At 42.4% G+C, this 22,859-nt stretch overlaps 2 protein-coding genes across 2 annotated transcripts in view; one reads left to right on the forward strand and one right to left on the reverse strand.

Moving 5' to 3' along the window:
• Positions 1–22,859, reverse strand: part of LOC130110628 (NACHT, LRR and PYD domains-containing protein 12-like) — a 571,318-nt gene that overhangs the window by 330,194 nt on the left and 218,265 nt on the right.
• The window catches only part of LOC130126664 (protein NLRC3-like), a 51,994-nt gene that overhangs the window by 24,694 nt on the left and 4,441 nt on the right, over positions 1–22,859 (forward strand). Inside the window, 4 exon segments of the mRNA XM_056296277.1 lie at positions 1,613–1,786; positions 4,043–4,216; positions 20,952–21,125; positions 21,300–21,346. Of these exon segments, the coding sequence (XP_056152252.1) occupies positions 1,613–1,786; positions 4,043–4,216; positions 20,952–21,125; positions 21,300–21,346 (569 nt within the window).

The raw sequence follows: 22,859 nt of genomic DNA on the forward strand, positions 1-22,859 counted from the left end.
TGGTTCTACTTTCTACTTCCTGTCAACCGCTTTCCATGAGCACATACACCAGCAAAGAGGTCATGTCAACACATTACAAATCAATACAGTTTGGTTTTCAGAGAAAAAGGTGAAATAGTCTAACAGGCATAGCAAGGCCTTCCTTCTGACCATATCCCAACTACATATTTATAATTCATATTTCTTGTTTCAGTTTGCAGTGTAACTCGGTTTTCACCTGAAAAATACCGCACTGGTTAAGATTATATTGTAGTGTATCAAACACAACTTAAACACACATGTGCTTGTATGAACACATGAATGTGAGGTGGTAACCCTGTGTAGAGGTTCATGTTTTAGTGGTTTTGTCTGTCTTTTAAATGTGGAGGTACAGGCCACAGGTTCTGGGGTGAAGAGCGACTTCATCTTCCTATTACAGACTGACTAGGAGTGAAGGAGGCATCACTTCCTCTGGCAGTGTGTTCACACTCACGTCTCTACTATGACAACACAAAAGGATGCATTGACCTCTGCAGCTCTCTGAGCACACAATTTGTCCTCATCACTGTACCCCCCTAAGAACAAAACATGACAGTGTGTTAATGACATCATCTATATGATGTGTGTACTCATCACATGATCTATAAAGCTATGTGGTCCTTGTTCACTGCTGGGTTTGATACCTCTCTGTGGGGCTTCATGACTGTGTGTGTTGGCTCATTAATATCAGGATTTCCCTCAAAAGTGCAGATGGTCAGTACACTCAGCCGCATGTGCTCACATCACAGCTGTAAAGCATAAACTCTCATTTACATAGACTATCTGCTGTCAGAGAGGTCTGCTTGGAGCTGCCAGCAGCAGGGCCACAACACACACCTTTCTGGACCCCCACCATGTTAGACCACCCCTCATTATTAGAGATGGACAACTTCTTTACTGGAGGATCTTCTGGCAGAGATGGATGCCCTCCTGTCCTTTTAGTTCACTTGTTTTTTTTGTTTTTATTCAGTTTGGTGCAAATCATATAAAGTGTTAATGTGTTGTACAGTAGCACACATTCACACCACTGAAAGAATAAGGACAGGGAATACTGACCACTTTGGATCATGTTTTATATTTAGTCCTGATTTGTATCCAAGACCTCTTCATACAACTAGGGTTGCAGCTGCTGTAAAGAATAACAAAGAAAAGTGTGAATGCCAACATGGACCGTAGTCTGATCATGTGACCTGAGTTGACAGAGGAAGTTGTTGACCACTGTAGTGGTACCAGTTAACTCAGGTTGATTTGGTTTGCTGGCAGCCATACCAACATGTACCCTGGCTCTGCCCAATGACAGAAGCTAAGCAGGTGTGGGCTTGGCTAGTACTTGGATTGCAGACCTCCCGGGAAAACTGAGTTACTGCTGGGTTTGGTGTTGGTGGGCCAGTAGGGGGCAGTCTTGCCTCTGGGACTAAAAAAAATGCCCCTGTGCAGTGATGGGGACACAGTGGTGTAGGAGATGCCGTCCTTCTGATGAGACGTTAAAACCGAGGTCCTGACTCACTGTGGTCATTAAATTGTGTGTGTGTGTGTGTGTGTGTGTGTGTGTGTGTGTGTGTGTGTGTGTGTGTGTGTGTGTGTGTCCATTCAGGTTGAGTTCCTGTAATCTGTCAGACAGAAGCTGTGAAGTTTTGTCCTCAGTTTTCAGCTCCAACTCCTCTAGTGTGAGAGAGCTGGACCTGAGTAACAATGATTTGCAGGATTCAGGGGTGAAGCTGCTCTCTGCTAGACTGGGGAGTCCACCATGTAGACTGGAAACTCTCAGGTCAGTATTCCTAAACCTCTGCAACACAGGATCACTTCAGTCCTCATTTACATCCACTTTAATGGCAGTCAGTACATCCTAACCTGTGTGGTCTTTTCTCTGATTGGAGGAATTACTTGTTGTAGATGCTCCAATAGTTGTTGAAGTTTTTACAAGTACAATAGTTTTTATAAGTACAATAAGTACAATATGTATTCACTACTAAAATAATAGTAACGATAACAGTTCGATCAGTTATTATTTGTACAAACAGCAATTCCAAAAATGGCCATTAGTAGAAATATGAATAGTAGTAGTAGAAATTGTATTAGTTGTAACTGTAGTAGTGGAAGTAATAGTAGTAGTAGTAGCCAGTAGTGGGCAGCCTGGAGCTGGCATCAACAATGCTCCTATACAGTGAGAAAGGACACTGTGCAGTTCCGGGTGACGTTCTTCATATGAGACGTTAAATGAGGTCCTGACTCACTGTGGGGGTAAAAGATGGCAGGACATCTTTCATAATGAGCAGGGGACTTACAAACGTCACTGGTTAAATATCCAATCAGGTCATTACCCTCAAGACCACCTGACCATCCCTCCTACCTTATTGGCTGGATTAAACCTTTGTGTCCTGCTCTTTATAACCAGTGTGTGGTGAGTGTTCTGCTTCACATTGGCAGCCGTCTCATCATACACGTGTACTCTAAACACTGCTGGGTTTAACTGCAGTAGTAGTAGTAGTACTTGCAGTAGCAGTAATCGCAGTATGGTAATCTCAGTATCATTGTGATTAGTAGTGGTAGCAGTAGTAGTAGCAGTAGTACTTGTAGTAGCAGTAATTACAGTATAGTAATCTCTGTATCATTGTGATTAGTAGTGGTAGCAGTAGTGGTAGCAGTAGTATAAGCAGTGACAGCATCAGTAGCAGCAGCAGAAGTAATAGTAGATGTAGTATGAACAGTAGTCAGGTGACAGGCATGGACACAAGTCCATGAATACTGGGACGGCGTCCAGCGCTTTACCTGTGCCCCGTCCAGAGGGTTAGTGTTGTGTCAGGAAAGGCTTCTGACCTAAAATTTTACCAAATCTTTTTGCAGATTGACAAGACTATATCGCAACGGTCGAGGCCCGGGTTAACAATGGGCACCATTGGTGCTGTGTCCTCACACGGTACCGATGGAAACTGTAAAATCCACTGTGGCGACCCCCGAGATACAGGGAACAAGCCGAAAGAAGAAGTAGTATGAACAGTAGTAGTAACTGGAATTGGCTTTGTAAAAGCAGTGGGAGTAATAGTATTGGTGGTGGTAGTAGTAGCAGTGTTACCAGTATTAGTACAAAGTAATTGGAGTCTTCTAAATTTTGGGGGTAATCTACTGGACTCAAACTGGGTACATGATCTTATACAATACCAGTCAACAGATTGGACACACCTACTCAGTCTCATAGTAGGATGTTTCTTTATTTTTACTAAATGAAAATACTTGTTGAGCTGGAGGACATTTTATAATATATTCTTTAAATTCAAATTTGTTTTAAAAAGAGATTCAGATATAGGCAGACTTTTGACTGGTATTGTATATGAAGTGACTGGTACTGCATATGAAGTGACTGGTACTGTATATGTAGTGACTGGTACTGTATATGAAGGGACTGGTACTGTATATGTAGTGACTGGGTGGATTCGTGGCCCACCAGGGTGGACGTTCGGGGATTTGACTCCCTCTAAAAAAGAACCGAGTTTGTGTCTCAGAGGGAGCAGGATCACAAACCCGGATGAGAGAAACATCTACTTACTGAGAACATCTGCTTGCCAGATGTTTTCATTTTGTGTGTCTTTTTATGTCTGTACTTTCACTTCATATAAAGCATACACAGAGTAGTAACCATAGTACCAAAGTAGTAGCAGTAGTAACAGTAGTTGTAATAATCGTAGTAGGTAGCTGTAATCATTGTACTAGTAGCAGCAGTCGAACTGGAAGTAGCAACAGTAGTAGTAGTAGTAGTAGTGGTAGTAGTAGTATTCGCAGTTGTAGTGGGATGAGTTATAAAAGTGGCAGCAATCATAGTACTCTTGTATTAGTAACCATTTGCAATATCTATGTTCAGATGAGTGCTGTCATAAAGTACTATTATCCAAACTGTTGTAATGATGACAACAGGTAGTAAAATCAAAAGTATTAAAGCCTTTAGAATATGATAGAATGATATATATTTGTGTGTGTGTGTGTGTGTGTGTGTGTGTGTGTGTGTGTGTGTGTGTGTGTGTCCATTCAGGTTGAGTTCCTGTAATCTGTCAGACAGAAGCTGTGAAGTTGTGTCCTCAGTTCTCAGCTCCAACTCCCCTAGTGTGAGAGAGCTGGACCTGAGTAACAATGATCTGCAGGATTCAGGAGTGAAGCTGCTCCCTGCTGGACTGGGGAGTCCACAGTGTAGACTGGAAACTCTCAGGTCAGTGTAACCCTGTGGTTAAATTATAGGCCTTAGATATATTATATTGCACTATTAGATAAGAGTTTGGCCTATGTTTGTTATTTTGTTTACTTTTTGAATATGAATATATTATATTGTTGATATTGTTCTGCAAAACAGTTGTTTACCAATGTGAAATGCATTTACTTCTATTATTGAAAAGTTACCATTGTTGTGATTGGTTGGCTGTGGAGAGAATAACTTACCATTGTTGTGATTGGTTGGCTGTGGAGAGAATACCTTACCTTGAATGTGATTGGTTGAGAGGGCAGCGGGGAACGTCAGCGCGAGCAGACTGAACTGGGAGAGAGAAGGGAGGTTACTCGTCCCTGGTGTGAGCAACGGAGCAGTTTGATGTCGAGTTGTTATATGCTACCTCGTGGTGAGAGAAATGTAATTGAAGTTTAGTGAACAGTGATGTGTGCAGGTGTCTGACCGAGACCCATCCCGGGAACTGTTTGTGTGGACTGGGGAGACAAACTGACTACTCGTCAGTCCCATATGTGGACCCAGCGACGTTACGGAGCGAGCTAGCCAGTCGGTGTTCGTTGCTAGCACAGCAAGACGCACGAATGGACTGGATGCGGTAAGGGGCTCTCCCCACAGTGAGTCGGGCCATCTTCTAGTTTAGCGAAGTAAAGTTATCAGTGACAGTGTAGTGTTGTGTTCATGCGACCATCGAGGAACGCAGAAGGAGTCGTCTGTTGCCGTGTTGTGCTGCCGAGGCGAGCGCACGGTTCGACCGTGAGATGGTGCTAACGGCTAACTAGCCAGTTAGCTAGGATGGTTGCCGGCCTGACGTTCGTTGCTGCACTGCGGCGGGAAGCGCGAGACGAAGAGGAGCATTCATTCTTTGTGAGTACAAGCTGGAAGTGCGGGCTCCCAAGGGGAGCGAAGAGGGCTGTTTAGGGTCCCAACGTACCCGATAAAGAAACAGGCCTGCAACTGGGGGTTGACTTTCTTTTATTTTATTGCCGGCTTAGTTATAGGGTTGTTGAGCTGTATGCTAATGTGTTGGTCTGATTCATTTGTGTGTATATGAATGTAGATGCTTGTTAGCTATTGAGGCTTATTACTTTCATTCATTCTAATAATTCATACTCATAATACATTTGTATATATACTTCTATGTACCTGTGTGAGGGTGGATTATTCATGTGTGTTTATTCCTGTGGTGTCTAGGCTATGGTAAGTGACATGTTGAGACAACCTTAAAGGGCTAGTCCACCTTTTTACTGGAAGTAACCCAGTGACACCCAGAGATGTGTACACCATTGTATATAACCTTCAAGGGCTAATACACCATATTTTAGAACCTTAAAGGGCTAGTCCACCGTTTTAATATAAGTTACTCGGTGACACATTGAGGTGTCTAGACCATGTTAGATTGCCTTAAAGGGGTCATATGCCATATTTAAGCGCCTTAAAGGGGTAGTCAGCATTTTTAGTTGGAGTTACCAGATGACACTGTAAGACATTTAGAGCCGTTAGAACATACTTTAAACACATAAGAAGCGAAGTTAACATACTTCAATAGTTTATTGGATACCGAGTTGTATAGAGAACTCAGGAGCGTTGTCCTTGACAGTTAAAAGGGATAGATAGCGCTACATTAGTATTCCTAAACCTCTACAACACAGGACCACTTCAGTCCTCATTTACATCCACTTTAATGGCAGTCAGTACATCCAAATAGTGCGGTATGCTATGTCAAAAAAACAGCTCACGTAGGATTTTTGTGCCAAAATTGATTTTTTTGCTGTTTTGGCTTCTATAGGGACAAAACTAACAGAAAATGAAGGGTGCCAAATTTTCTGACCCCCACCCCCAATTCTTGGGGGCCATCTATTTTGGGACCTCCCAGAACAGTAAAATAGAAGTCCGCCTGGGACTACTCTTACTAAAATGGCTGTAGAATTGTTATGCTTCAGTTGTATAACACCAAATTTGGAGGAGATGCAGTTGAGAAGTTGCAGAACCGATCCAAATATCCGTGGCCTGCTGGTAAATGGTATTACTGATGTTATTCACACTCAAATTGTAAGTTTTGTTTAGGCGAACCTAAAAAATTGAATTTCTGCTGTAGTTTATCTGCAGTCCTTCTGTCCTGGTGGACGGTACAACTAAACTTCCACTTTAAGTACATTTTTCCAGGTGTTACCTATACATAGACACCAGAATTGTGCATCTGGGCCCTGTACTTGCGGAGCTATTACTGAATTATTTTGGGCATGTAATTTCGGGCGAAAATTCAAAAAAATTGCCTGGGGCTGAAGTGGATTTTAATGTCCAATTTTTATAATATTATAGTTCTTTTGTAGGTTTTGAAATATTCTGAGTTGATTTATAACACTATTAAAACAGCTAGAAGAGTATTTGTCTGACTTTTGGTTCCTCACCTGGGACACCCCGGACTGACTCTTGTGCCTATCCCATTCATCATTACTCTCCTCTTTCCACTCCTGCTCTTTTCTTGGCCAATATAACTTTTACAATTATTTTTCATGGGCATCCAGTGACAATTAATACTTTACTGAAGGTGTTGACCATTCTGAAAGACATTCCTGTTCTGACTCTGAAAAAATAAGGGTTGAAATGTGGCCATTGTAGCATAATCCTTGTTAATTTGGTTCATTTCAAACAGGTGAGATCATAATTAAAGCACAGCTGTGTTTGTAGCTGACTGAAAACAAAAAAGAACAGTACTCAGGATAAAATAAAATAAAAATAGGCCAATACGAAAACAACAACAACAAAACAAACACCACAATAGATTTGAAGAGTCAACATTTTGAGAATCACATTCATGGAATTGCTGAAAGCAACTACCTGGTAAGTGATACTTTTATTTTAATTTTTTATCATTCAGGTGAAATTTAAAACAAGCCTGAAAGATTTATATGCCAATGTTTACACATATTTTGACATATATTTACATTGTTTTCCCATTATTAGGTCTAATCTTTCAGTCTGACATGCCCTGATCCAACAATTTTGGACTACTAACAATAAGCTAAGGTGGGCTAAATTTAAACCATGCCCGCTAGATTTAAAAGCCAACATTTGCACATATTTATAATTACATTGTTTTCCCATCATTAGGTTTCATCTGGCTGGCATGCACAGATCCGACAACCTACAACAACGAACTAGAAAGCTAAGCTAAACAGTAAGCTAAGGTGGGCTGAGAATGATCTGGTAAATGTGTCATATTTTTCTGATGAAATTTAAACCAAGCCTTCGAGTTCAAAATATATATTTACATTGTTTTCCCATCATTAGGTTTCATCTGTCTGGCATCCAACAAATTAGACAACTTGTGAGGTAAGGTGGGATGAGATCTGGTCAATATGGCAGAGGAATGCAACATTTGCGTGATCTGCAAAGAAGGTGCCACCCCTGGCAAGCGACTAGTTAAAAATCCAGCCATGATTGATGACCTACTGCAAGGCTTGCAGGGACAGAGTTTCTTTAGGTCAAAGTGATTTTGAGGAACTTTCCGACTACTTATCTGGCCTAAATGAAGGGGAACTGAAATTGGTTCATTATCATAGTGAGTGTCGAAAATCTGTTATAAACAAGAATAAAATTGACCGTCTCAGGGCTAACCAATCCCGACCTCAGTCACCTGTCTGTTCTAGAAGAGGACCTGGGCGCCCTTCAATTACTACAGGATCTGTTGGACCTAAACGGTTGAAATCTGTCCCAAAGGAGCAAGTGTGTTTATTCTCACCTTGTGACTTTTGTTCCAAGGGTGATTCAGAGCCACTGCACCGTGTTCTTTCTGATGCAATGGCTGAAACGCTTCTTGAAATAAAGCAGCAGACCCAAGATGACCAAGTAAGAATCTGTGTAGCAGACCTAGTGGATGCTGGTGACGCTTCAGCTCTTGAAAAGTACTAACACAGGGATTGCTTGCGGAATGCAAAACGTACCACAACAATAAAGAAAGATCATGATAATGAATCACTCATTCGCTCTTTATGTGACAAACAGTTAATCCTCGCCATTCAAAATACCGTCACAGACGATGTTACTCTTGACATGGCTCAGGTCAATGATGCTTACTTGTTGATCCTGAAAAGATATCACATGGATGTCGATGAGACTGCAAACTATCGCAAGCATCTGAAAAAGATCATTGGTGAGCGACTTCCAGATGTCCAGTTTGTAAGCTCACTGCAACGAAATGAGCCAGACAAGCTTGTTAAATCAACTGTAGTTAGCAAAGCTATTGATTGCAGTATTTCCACTATGAATGATGGTCAGGTTATTGGCAACCTGAAGAAAGTTGCTAACCTACTGCGGGCAGAGATCATGCAAAAGCGCAGCTAGTCATTTGCCGGGATATTTGATAACTATAAGAATGCCTCTTCACTCCAGTTCTTCCTAAGTCACCTCCTCCTTGGCAGTCATGTTGTCAAAGTGTTTGGAATGCGGAATGAAGAAGTAGACAAAACTGTTGATGTTGCATGCCAGTTTCTAGTCCAGAACACTCGCACTGATCGTTAGGTGAAACATCAGCCAAAGAAAGACGATGCCTTTCGGCAAAATGTCCAAACACCCCTCTCAATCAGACTGCCCCTTGCTATCTACTCTAGAGTGTGTGACAAGATCCTTGTCCAGAACCTCTCAGATGTCTACATTGGAAGTGACTACTTGAAGATCCTTGACTTAGAAAAAAGTGTGGAGCAGTCTGTTCTTCAACGAATGAAGGATACTGGCGGATTTTGTCTCCCTGACTTTGTGAAGAAGGGTGTGAACATCTGGTTTGCTATTGACAATATTGATCTTTTGGAAGACACAGCCACTGGGCAAGAAACCTTCCATGGCACAGTGGTTGTAATCAACCAGCAGGATGAAGATGGAGACCTGATGAACCAACCACTTGTTATAACAGAAAAACCTCTCACGGCATCACCTCTGGCATTTGATATAAACTTGCTGCAGGAGCCAATGATCAAAACCACTCCATTGAGATTTGAGTCTGTGATAGGAAACCGAAACAATCTCATTTCCCAAGACTTCACTTACACCTGGGCATTCACAAACTACCTTGCAGCTGATGATAACAGGGGGGCAAGCTAGCAAACAGACCCAGAAGAGTGAAGAAGAGAGAAGCCATGCTGAATCTAATAACGACAGAAATCAAGATGACTCTATTGTGTCGATCAAAGAACAAAGGCATAAATCAGTGAAATTGAAGAAGGAAGATGTGATGCCAACTTGGGCTGCAACTAAATCTCTACTGTTATCTCAGTCCTCTAACAGTTGCACCTCAACAAACAGAGGGGCGATTGCTCCACTGTTTAAGACCTCGCCAACAGATTATGCTACCCTCTATACCGCTTTGAAGTTAACCCAGGGTATCTCTGCCACTGTCATTGGCCCTCACAGAAAAACACTGATAACCCTAGATCTTGACCTTTACTCCTGTGCATTGAAGATTCAGCAGTCAGTTGGAAACACCAACTGGATCCTAAGAGCTGGAACTCTTCACATTGCATTTGCTGTGTTGCATGGTCTAGGTAAAACAGTTGATGGAAGTGGCCTTGACATATGTGCTATTGAAAGTGGTGCATACACATCAGCAGCTCTTCGTGGTATCTTTGGTGGCAAAGCTTACAAATGAGGCCTTGAGTACCACATCACTACGAGCCTTGCAATTTTGATGTTGCAATTTGATGCCATCTTGTCAAAACTTCCAAATTGTCCAATTCAGATGCAATGCATTGCTCTCAAGGACAAACTCCATGAACGTAACCCACTGATGGTAGAGATCTTTGAAGAAATCCAATCCTGGTACACAGAAAATGTCAAGCCACTCGAAGATGAAAAAGACATTGGTGAGTTCACTCAATTCTTAACCCAGTATCTTCACCAGGTAGAGAGTCTTCTTAATCTCATCAGCTCTTGCCGCTCAGGTGACTGGGAGGGATACTTGTCTTCATTAGAGAATCTCATCAAGTATTTCTTTGCTCATGATCTCCTCAACTATTCCCGCTTGATGCCAGTCAATCTTGCTCAAATGAATGCTCTTGAAAAAGATGACCCAGAAACATGGGATGCACTGAAGTCTGGTGCATTTGTGGTGGCAAAGTCAGAGATACCCTTCACTCATCTCTTCACTGATCAAGCCCTCGAGCAGGCAATCAAGAAGCTAAAGGGACATGGTGGGATGGTAGGACTCAGTAGAGATGAAGCAGCTCTGGACCGGCTGATCATTGCCACACCTCATCTTGCTAATCTAGTGAATCAGTACCTCAAGAGCTTCCCAAAAGCTTCCAGATCTACTTCAAGGACAGAGCATTATCATCTCTCAGGAGAGATTGCATTGAGGTCAAGAACAAATGCACTGAAGCTACGTGACTTGATTGAGTTGCACTGTGGAGGCAATCCATTCAAAGAAAAAACACCATTAAAGAGTCTTGTTTCATCAGCGCTTGTGACAGATGCGGCAAAGCATGATATTCTCCAGTTTGCGGAAAAGGGTCAGAAGCGCTTTGAGGAGTTTGTTTCTGAACGTTTGATCGCTACGTCAACACTCTCAGTGTGGGACAAAATGAAGAAACTCAAGTTGAAGACCTTTTCAAACTGGATGGAGAAAACAAAGGTACGTGTTGGAGACAAGGTCATCAAGTTGCGTGAGGAACGTGAACTGCTTGGAAGATTTCTCATCATCCAAGGCAGTCGACCAAGTCTAGTTCCCAAACTTGAGGAGACAATTGGAGACTATGAAATGTCAATTGTTCCCTGCTCTCTGTGTGCTGTGGATGGAACCTTGTACATCCCTACAGACAAAGCTAGTCTCATGCATGCAATTGAAGATGCCAAGGCAGAGCTCCTTGAAGCTGTCCCAAAGCCTGATCCAATGCAAGAAGATCCTCCAGGTGTCCCTATCAAAGTTCTAATAGTTGATGCCATGGGTGTGCTTCAGAGCATGAAAAAGACACCAACCATGCGGAAGCTGTCAGACCTTCAGGACGCATTTAACAAACGCATCAAAACAATGATGGCTGGCTATCATGAGGGTCGAGTTGTCTTTGATCGATATATGGATGAGTCATTAAAGAAGAATACTCGACAGAAGAGAGCAACTACTTCTGTAGAATACGAAATCCATCCAGAGATGAAGCTCACTATGTCGATCAAGGATCTCCTCTCTGCATCATCGACCAAGAAGAAGCTGACATGTGAGTTGGGCCAGGGACTGCTAGAGTATTTCTCAAAGGACAGTTCTTTCTTACTGGTTGTCATCTATGACACCTTCATCAAGGGACGTGATTTTGTGGAGGCACACACACATGAAGAGGCTGATACCCTAATACCTCATCAAGTCCTTGCCTCTGCTGCCAATGGTGCCTCACGAGACATATGTGTTTGGTCACCCGACACTGATGTCCTCTTACTGCTACTTGATTTAGTATCATGTGAATGCATTGCAACTCCAACTTCTCTGACATTTTCAACAGGCAAAGGTGCAAAGAAACGGGAAATAAATGTTTTTGAGCGTGTTCATGTTATTGGACGTCAGAAATGTCAGGGATTACTTGGCCTGCACAATTTTGCTGGTGCTGACTGGGGAGGAAAATTTGTTGGAATCTCCAAAAAGACGTGGATCAACGCATACCTGAAGCTTGATGATGATGATCCTGCCATTGTCTGCTTCAAGGACCTTGGCAAGGGTTCCATTCCCCCTGAGCTTATCAATGGTGAGCTCCCATCACTGGTGAAGGCATTAGAGAATTGTATGTGCTGTGTTTACAGCTCAAAAGGTCCAACAACCCTGCCATCACTCAGATGGGAACTATTCCGATCAAAGAACCTGGAGGGTGAGATGCTACCTCCAACTCGTGCTGCATTGCTACCCCATATCCTACGTTCCAATTATGTCACAATGCGAGATAAGTCATACAAGACGAATTGCCCTGAGCTTCCACAAATCGAACAGAATGGATGGAGTTCAGTGAGTGGCGGATATGTTCCAGTCAGGTGTCTTGCCCTCCCTGCACCACAGGCAGTACTTGAGCTAATCAAATGTGGCTGCAAAGTAGGTTGCAAGGGACAGTGCAGCTGCTCAAAGAATCACCTGCCTTGCACTCCTCTCTGCAAATGTTATGGTGGAGACTGTGCAAACACAACAAGTGAGTACATTCCAGAAGATGACAATGCTGATGAATAGATCATCAAGTATTATTTAAATTCCTTTATCATCACCTGTATTTGTTTTGTTTTGTTGTAGATGTTTTTGGGGAATTTAGCAGCTTTTTCTTACTCTCTATTTACCTACTGGCGCAACATAGAGTAACTTTTTTTTTTCAATTGGATACTAAGTGCAACTTTTTACTGCTGCTTGTCGTCATGTATATGCTGCTATAAACAACATACAGTATGCTTAACTGAAAGATAAACCTGTCTTACTGGATTACTCGACTACTGTGTGGTTATTTACATAATAGAAACATGTTTAATAAATGTCTTCCATTTTTCACATTAAATATGACAGTTATTATGTTCCCTTTCACAAAAAAGGCAAATTTGTTGTTTTTACCTAATTTAGTACAATGGGACATCGCCGTAGGATGGACACCATCTTGGATTTGACAATAAATAAGTAAATGATGGAAATTTCACTGATTCAGTTGAATTCCTTGAGCCCAAAAACCTAAGATTAGACACCAAAATCAGTTTTCTAGCTTGAATAGAAACTGAGATATAGCCATTTTAAGCTCCTGGCAGCCATATTGGATGCCATCTTGAAAATGATGCATTTCCAGGAGGTAGATTTTCCTAGATTTTTAGTATGTTCTTAAGCATGCCTAGAGGTAACAGAATCAATAGAAAAAACTATCCTATCTATTTTCTTGGGATTAAGTTGTTTTTTTCTTCACATATTGAACATCAATTTTGGATAGGGGGCGCTCAGAAAGGGGTTGGGGGTCTTAAAAATTGGCACCCATCATTTTCTGACAGTTTGGTCCCTATAGAAGCCAAAACAGCAAAAAAAATCAATTTTGGCACAAAAATCCCAAGGGAGTACATATCATACTGCACTATAACCTGGGTGGTCTTTTCTCTGACTGGAGGAATTACAGACCAGTTGTAGTAACAAGTTCTGGTTCTACTTTCTACTTCCTGTCAACCGCTTTCCATGAGCACATACACCAACAAAGAGGTCATATCAACACATTACAAATCAACACAGTTTGGTTTTCAGACAAAAAAGGGAAATAGTCTAACAGGCATAGCAAGGCCTTCCTTCTGACCATATTCCAACTACATATTCATAATTCATGTTTCTTGTTTCAGTTTGCAGTGTAACTCTGTTTTCACCTGAAAAATACTGCACTGGTTAAGATTATATTGTAGTGTATCAAACACAACTTAAATACACATGTGCTTATATGAACACATGAATGTGAGGTGGTAACCCTGTGTAGAGGTTCATGTTTTAGTGGTTTTGTCTGTCTTTTAAATGTGGAGGTACAGGCCACAGGTTCTGGGGGTGAAGAGTGACTTCATCTTCCTGTTACAGACACACTGTAGGAGTGAAGGAGGCATCACTTCCTCTGGCAGTGTGTTCACACACATCTCTACTATGACAACACAAAAGGATGCATTGACCTCTGCAGCTCTCTGAGCACACAATGTGTCCTCATCACTGTACCCCCCTAAGAACAAAACATGACAGTGTGTTAATGACATTATCTATATGATGTGTATTCATCACATGATCTATAAAGCTATGTGGTCCTTGTTCACTGCTGGGTTTGATACCTCTGTGGGGCTTCATAACTGTGTGTGTTGGCTCATTAATATCAGGATTTCCCTCAAAAGTGCAGATGGTGAGTACACTCAGCCACATGTGCTCACATCACAGCTGTAAAGCATAAACTCTCATTTACATAGACTATCTGCTGTCAGAGAGGTCTGCTTGGAGCTGCCAGCAGCAGGGCCACAACACACACCTTTCTGGACCCCCACCATGTTAGACCACCCCTCATTATTAGAGATGGACAACTTCTTTACTGGAGGATCTTCTGGTAGAGATGGATGCCCTCCTGTCCTTTTAGTTCACTTGTTTTTTTTTGTTTTTGTTTTTATTCAGTTTGGTGCAAATCATATAAAGTGTTAATGTGTTGTACAGTAGCACACATTCACACCACTGAAAGAATAAGGACAGGGAATACTGACCACTTTGGATCATGTTTTATATTTAGTCCTGATTTGTATCCAAGACCTCTTCATGCAACTAGGGCTGCAGCTGCTGTAAAGAATTTAAAAAAAAGTGTGCATACCAACATGGACCCTAGTCTGATCATGTGACCTGAGTTGACAGAGGAAGTTGTTGACCACCGTCATGATACCAGTTAACCCAGGTTGGGTTGGTTTGCTGGCAGCCATACCAACATGTACCCTGGCTCTGCCCAATGACAGAACCTAAGCAGGTGTGGGCTTGGCTAGTATTTGGATTGCAGACCACCTGGGAAAACTGAGTTGCTGCTGGATTTGGTGTTGGTGGGCCAGTAGGGGGCAGTCTTCCCTCTGGGCGTAAAAAAAAGGCAATGCCCCTGTGCAGTGATGGGGACACAGTGGTGTAGGAGATGCCGTCCTTCTGATGAGACGTTAAAACCGATGTCCTGGCTCACTGTGGTCATTAAAGACCCCATGACACTTACAGCAAAGAGTAAGGTGTCCCCCGTTGTTCTGGCAAATCCCCCAGCCTTGCTCTCTCCATCTGGCCACCTAATCATCCCCCAGTATGATTGGCTCAATGGTTCCTCCCTCTCCACCTCAAGCTGATGTGTGGTGAGCGTTCTGGTGCAAAATGGCTGCCGTGCACCATCCAGGCGGTGCTACACATTGGTGGTGGTTGAGGTGAGTTTCCCCCCTTCTCTGTGAAGTGCTTTGGGTGTCCAGATAAAACCCTAAAAATATAATCCATTATTATTGTTTGTTTAGTGAAGCTGAAAGTTATTCAGGAACCTGATTATGTTGAACGTGTTTCATAAGACACTCTTACACATCAACAGCTGAAAGAAAGTAATCTGTGTGTGTGTGTGTGTGTGTGTGTGTGTGTGTGTGTGTGTGTGTGTGTGTGTGTGTGTGTGTGTGTGTGTGGCCATTCAGGTTGAGTTCCTGTAATCCAGGGGTCGGGAACCTTTTTGACTGGGAGAGCCATAAAAGCCAAATATTTCTAAATATATTTCATTGAGAGCCATATAGTATTTTTAACGTATAATAAATTAAATATGTCTTACTTTTAATGCGACTTCTGGTGCTGCATGGTTTTGCTGATGGCCTTGTAGTCTGGTTCATACGTGGTGAGGTTGAGCTTCATGCAGGCGTTGAGGCTTCCATCAGTTAAACGTGAGCGTAGGTTGGTCTTAATGTTCCTTATATGCGAGAAAGACTGTTCACATGCATATGTAGAGCCAAACATGGTCAATACGGCAATACTCACACGCTGCATTGTGTGGTATGTCACAGGAAGCTCGTTCCAAGTTTTAAGAATCAGCTGGTCTTCAGGTTGAAGATTTTTAATTTCTGTCCACTTGTGTTCCCTCGCCAGCTCTGCTCGCTGTCGCGCAAGACTTTCCAACTCTCCATTAAGTGACTTGAACTTACTCATCCACATGTCTGATGCCTTCAGGTCAGCAACTTCCAGCTCAAAGTCTCCGATAGAGACCCCGGGGATGCATGTCAGGTCGATTTTGTCCACTGCACACTCATGTGGATGAGTGATGAACTTGAAAAGACCAGTGCGCGCACGAAATTCTCCAAAACGTGCTTTGAATGACTGCAGGAGATTGAACGTAAAGCCAGCTAGCTGCTGGAGATCCAGATGTTGAGTGGAGTCACTTGCTAAGCATGCATCTCTAAATTGTTGCAGTCTTTCAAAGTGCAGAAGACGACCTGTTTCAATGTCCCTGAGAAAGACTTCCAGCTTGCTTTCAAATGCAAACACTGCTTGTTGAAGGGATGAGATTGTATTTCCAATACCTTGCATTTTCACATTGAGCTGGTTCAGATGGCCACTTATGTCCACGAGATAGTGAAACTGCAGGAGCCAGTCAGTGTTGTCTAGCTCAGGATGCTTGACGCCTTTCATTTCAAGAAAAGTCCGGATTTCACTCAGGCAAGCTGCAAAACGGCTGAGCACCTTCCCCCTTGACAACCAACGCACGTTGCTGTGTAAAAGCAGACCGGGATAATGATTCCCAACTTCTTCTAACAGAGCTTTAAACTGGCGATCATTTAAAGCTCGGGCAACAATAAAGTTGACCACTCGAATGACCAGAGACATCACCTCGCCAAGCTCCTGGCCACACGTCTGAGCGCAAAGCGCCTCCTGGTGCAGGATGCAATGAAAACTTAGGATGGCTCTCTTTTCATGTTCACCGAGAAGCGCTACAAATCCTTTGTTCTTCCCCAACATACAGGGTGCACCATCAGTACAGACAGAAATAAGTTTATCCATCGGTAGTTTTTTTTCTTTAGCAAACTCCATGAAAGACATGAATAAATCCTCTCCTCTTGTTGTCCCTTTCATTGGCAAAACAGCCAAGCTTTCCTCACGCAGTGTGTCACCTGCAGCATACCTGGCAATGATACTGCACTGAGATAGATGGCTAACGTCTGTTGACTCATCTAACGCGAGAGAAAAGTATGTCCCGGCGTTTATGTCCTTAATTTGTGTTTCCTCGACTTGATTTGCCATCATGATGCTACGATCGTGCACAGTTCTTGCTGACAGGGGCATGTCTTTTATTCGTTTGATTATCTTGTCTTTATTTGGGAAGTCATCAAACAGTTCATTGGCCACATCAAGCATGAATGTTTTGGCATACTCGCCATCTGTGAATGACTTTCCATTCCTTACTATTGCCAAAGCCCCCGCAAAGCTAGCGGAATTCCCGTCACCTTGCTTGGTCCACACACGTAGTTGCTGCTGACTCGTCTGCACTCTCCGCTGTAGCTCCTCGCATGCCCTTTTCCTGCTTTCCCCCGCTGGATATTTCCATGCAAATGAAGCATGGTGCGTATCGAAGTGCCGCTTTATATTTGACCGTTTCATCGATGCAATTTTATCATTGCATATTAGACATACCGCAGATCCTGCTCTCTCCACAAATGCAAATTCCTCTGTCCACGCAGCCTGGAATGCACGGTAATCATCGTCTTTTTTTCTTTTCGCCATCTTTTCCGTTACAAGGGTTGAAGCGGATAAACTAGTTGGCTATCTGATAAAATTGATTTCTTCACCTTTACAATGACCCGGACATGCTCGCGAGCCATTGGTTCCCGACCCGACCCACGGGTGACCCGTGACCCGTGAAATTTATCTTCAAAACTAATTTCTGTTTACTTTAAAATGACACAGTATTATTAAGAAATATCACAAGTATTTTAAAATCAGTTCAAAACTGATTTTTTTGAAAAAAAAATAATTTTCAACTCAAAATTGTCTGGGAGCCATATGCCGTCACCGGAAGAGCCATATATGGCTCGCGAGCCATAGGTTCCCGACCGCTGCTGTAATCTGTCAGACAGAAGCTGTGAAGTTGTGTCCTCAGTTCTCAGCTCCAACTCCTCTAGTGTGAGAGAGCTGGACCTGAGTAACAATGATCTGCAGGATTCAGGAGTGAAGCTGCTCTCTGCTGGACTGGGGAGTCCACAATGTAGACTGGAAACTCTCAGGTCAGTATTCCTAAACCTGTTCAACTCAGGACCACTTCAGTCCTCACTTACAACCACTTTAATGACAGTCAGTACATCCTAACCTGGGTGGTCTTTTCTCTGACTGGAGGAATTACAGACCAGTTGTAGTAACAAGCTCTGGTTCTACTTTCTACTTCCTGTCAACCGCTTTCCATGAGCACGTACACCAGCAAAGAGGTCATGTCAACACATTACAAATCAATACAGTTTGGTTTTCAGAGAAAAAGGTGAAATAGTCTAACAGGCATAGCAAGGCCTTCCTTCTGACCATATTCCAACTACATATTTATAATTCATATTTCTTGTTTCAATTTGCAGTGTAACTCTGTTTTCACCTGAAAAATACTGCACTGGTTAAGATCATTTACATAGACTGTCTGCTGTCAGAGAGGTCTGCTTGGAGCTGCTAGCAGCAGGGCCATAACACATACCTTTCTGGACCCCCACCATGTTAGACCACCCCTCATTATTAGAGATGGACAACTTCTTCACTAGAGGATCTTCTGGCAGAGATGGATGCCCTCCTGTCCTTTTTAGTTCACTTTTTTGTTTTTATTTTTATTCAGTTTGGTGCAAATCATAAAGTGTTAATGTGTTGTACAGTAGCACACATTCACACCACTGAAAGAATAAGGACAGGGAATACTGACCACTTTGGATCATGTTTTATATTTAGTCTTGATTTGTATCCAAGACCTCTTCATACAACTAGGGTTGCAGCTGCTGTAAAGAATTTAAAAAAAAGTGTGCATACCAACATGGACCCTAGTCTGATCATGTGACCTGAGTTGACAGAGGAAGTTGTGGACCACCGTTGTGATACCACAGGGCTCCAGACTAACTTTTTCCACTAGGAGCACTGCTGCTCCTTACTGACAATTTTAGGAGCACCACTTGAATCGAAACGCAACACATTGATATTTTCCCGTCTTAACTGTATTACTGATAAATGCTTTGGTAATAAATAGACCACTTACAGAAATAACAATATGCTGTTTTATTTTAAATGTCACCGAGGGAGGTAGTGCTTAAGAGCAAAAAAACAACAAGATAAATAAAATGTAAACTTGAAAGTGTTTTTTGTAAACATAGGCACCAAATATAACATTTATAAATGTAAACATAAGGTATGTGGTCATTAACATTACTGTCATTACAGCACCAGACCCACAACAACACAAGGCAACACTGAACTCATGCAGTATGCCTCCCCTCGCCTTCCCTGTAGTTTAGAGCACATCCCCTTGAGGGCCACTAGGAGGCTCTACCCAACCCTTGTAATTGGGCCTTCTAGCTCTTTTACCCTGACTGAACCACGTCTGTACAGCCTCCTTGGCATCAAACTCACTGTGGCACTGCAATAACCCTGGAGCAGTAAAATACTCACTGTACCTACAAATAAATGTTTTAGTAACAGAGTGCAATAAATATGTGCCTCTCATGTGTGAACAAGCTGTATTATACTGTACATAACCCCCTACTGACTGTACAGTAACGCTTGTTACAGTATTTACCATCACTCCTTCACTTCTTTGCACTCTATCCTGTTTACATGTCACAGAAACGGTTTCCCCTGTATATAGTCATTCCTAGTGTGTATTTCTGGAGGTTGTGTGTTCTGTGTGCGAGTACAACGAGCCAGACCGGAGTCAGAGTGCTTACATACCTTGAGCATTTGGGTGCTGGACTTCCACGTGGCCCATCAAAACATTCACCGGCCTCCTCTGCTGCAGGATCCGTGCATACACAATCTCCATTCCTTGGCTGACACATCCGTGTGGCCATCAGTCATGAATGAGAGCTACATGGAGTCCGCTGGTTTTTTGCCGGTCTTCTTTTTAAACATGTCAGCTGTCACGCCGTGCACCTGCCCTGCACAATGTGTACTTCAGGCTGTTGTTATGGGGAAGCATTGGGGGGGGGGGCTGCGTGCTATTCCCCCCCCACACAATGCTGTTTTATCTTTGTTTTGGTCATGTCACGAGAGCCTCGTGGTAACTCCTCTCTCTCTCACACACGTGTATACACACACACACACAGGCCAAGCCCACTCATTCACACACAAGTTCTCCTCTTACTGGTTTTTACATGATTACAAAAACATGGTAATATTGCAAGTGGCACCGTTGTACATAGGTTTAAAATCTACTCGCACCGATGCCAAAATTAGGTGCAAAATGTGACTAAATTGTCGCACTCTGGAGCCCCGTACCAGTTAACTCAGGTTGGGTTGGTTTGCTGGCAGCCATACCAACATGTACCCTGGCTCTGCCCAATGACACAAGCTAAGCAGGTGTGTGCTTGGCTAGTACTTGGATGACAGAACGCCCGGGAAAATGGAGTTGCTGCTGGATTTGGTGATGGTGGGCCATTAGGGGGCAGTCTCCCCTCTGCACTTGAAAAAAGAAGAAGAAAAAAAAAGCCTATGTCCCAGTGTAGTGATGGGGACACAGTGGTGTAGGAGATGTTGTCCTTCTGATGTGACCGTAAAACCGAGGTCCTGACTCACTGTGGTCATTAAAGACTCCATGATACTTCCAGCAAAGAGTAGAGGGTCCCCCGGTGTTCTTGCAAATTCCCCAGCCTGGCTCTCTCCATCTGGCCACCTAACATCCCCCAGTATGATTGGCTCAATGGTTCCTCCCTCTCCACCTCAAGCTGATGTGTGGTGAGAGTTCTGGTGCAAAATGGCTGCCGTCCATCATCCAGGTGGTGCTGCACATTGGTGGTGGTTGAGGTGAGTTTCCCCCCTTCTCTGTGAAGTGCTTTGGGTGTCCAGATAAAACCCTAAAAATATAATCCATTATTATTGTTTGGTTTAGTGAAGCCGAAAGTTATTCAGGAACCTGATTATGTTGAACATGTTTCATGAGACACTCTTACACATCAACAGCTGAAAGAAAGTAATCTGTGTGTGTGTGTGTGTGTGTGTGTGTGTGTGTGTGTGTGTGTGTGTGTGTGTGTGTGTGTGTGTGTGTGTGTGTGTGTTCAGGCTGTCGGGCTGTTTGGTCACAGAGGAAGGTTGTTCCTCTCTGCTCTCAGCTCTGAGCTCCAACCCCTCCCATCTGAGAGAGCTGGACCTGAGCTACAACCAGCCAGGAGACTCAGGAGGGAAGCTGCTCTCTGCTGGACTGGAGGATCCACACTGGAGACTGGACACTCTCAGGTATGGACAGGCTGGATGACACTCACTCATCATGTCTTCTGCAAGGATTTTCTCCTCCTACTCTGATGCTGGATCAGACTGGTTCTTCTGTAACAGTGGGCAGGACTGATACTGGATGGAGGTTTATTAGATGGAGGATGTGCTGGTGTGACTGTGTCTCTCCTCCACCCCCAGGCTGGACCATGCTGGAGTGTGCAGGTTGACACCAGGTGTGAGGAAGTGTAAGTGTGTGTTCAGTTTCTTCCTGAGAACAAAGCAGATCACATTCAGCTGTTTAGATGGAAAGTGCGTCCACACAGCAGTGCGTGACATCCATTCATTCACATCCTACTGTGGAGGAAGATGAGGGTGGACATGATGTGTCTTCATCACACTGCTGAGAAATTAACAGTCATTAGGTCTCATATCAAGGAACTTCAACACTAATGTGTACATGGTTCCTTCATACTGAGGTTTCTACATGAAAAGTGGATTTATCAACTTTTTCACACATTTGACAGAAATGTATGAAAACCTGAGACCACACGTAAGATGTGTGTCCACTCCACACTTCTACTTTTATGCAGCAACTTTCACTTTTATTTATTAAATAGTCTTATTTGAACAGACTTTCTACTCGTATATGGAGATATGAAGAAAGATGAACAAAAGACTTGAGAAACACATGATTGCAAACATTATTGAAGTGAGATAAAATGTTTAGAATGATTATTAGACTACTGGAAAGACTTCCTGTGATTGTTCCCTGTGTAATATTAATTTAATTACTGAAGAAGAAGATTTAAAGGGACACAATACTGTAAAGTCCACATGTTAAATGGGCCGACCTTGTCTTATAGAGGATTTGACAAGAGCGTCTTTTCAGGAAAAGGACAGATTTTTGATTTTTTTTCACTGAGAATGACGAGTGACTTTTGAGTTGATTCTGATTCACCAGAGCCTTGCTGTAAAAGACTATTAAGACCACTATCAAGGCCACTATTAAGATAAATATTAAGACCACTATTAAGACTAACACTAAAACCATTATTAAGACCACTATTAAGACCAATATTAAGACTAATATTAAGACCACTATTAAGATTAATATTAAGACCACTATTAAGACTAATGTTAAGACCACTATTAAGACTACTATTAAGACCACAGTTAAGACTGGTATTAAGACCACTATTAAGACGAATATTAAGACCACTATTAAGACTAATATTAAGACCACTATTAAGACTAAAATTAAGACCACTATCAAGATTAATATTAAGACCTCTATTAAGACTAATATTAAGACCACTATTAAGACCACTTTCAAGATTAATATTAAGACCTCTATTAAGACTAATATTAAGACCAGTATTAAGACTAATGTTAAGACCACTACCAAGAGCACTATTAGACTAATATTAAGACCACTATTAAGACTAATATTTAGACCACTATTAAGACCACTATTAAGACAACTATTAAGACCTCTATTAAGACTAATATAACATTAAGACCACTATTAAGACTAACATTAAAACCATTATTAAGAACCCTATTAAGACCAATATTAAGACTAATATTAAGACCACTATTAAGACTAATATTTAGACCACTATTAAGACTAATATTAAGATCTCTATTAAGACTAAAATTAAAACCACTATCAAGATTAATATTAAGACCTCTATTAAGACTAATATTAAGACCACTATTAAGACTACTATTAAGGCCACTATTAAGACCACTAATAAG

Source organism: Lampris incognitus, chromosome 1, assembly GCF_029633865.1.
Source record: "Lampris incognitus isolate fLamInc1 chromosome 1, fLamInc1.hap2, whole genome shotgun sequence".
Classification (NCBI taxonomy): domain Eukaryota; kingdom Metazoa; phylum Chordata; class Actinopteri; order Lampriformes; family Lampridae; genus Lampris; species Lampris incognitus.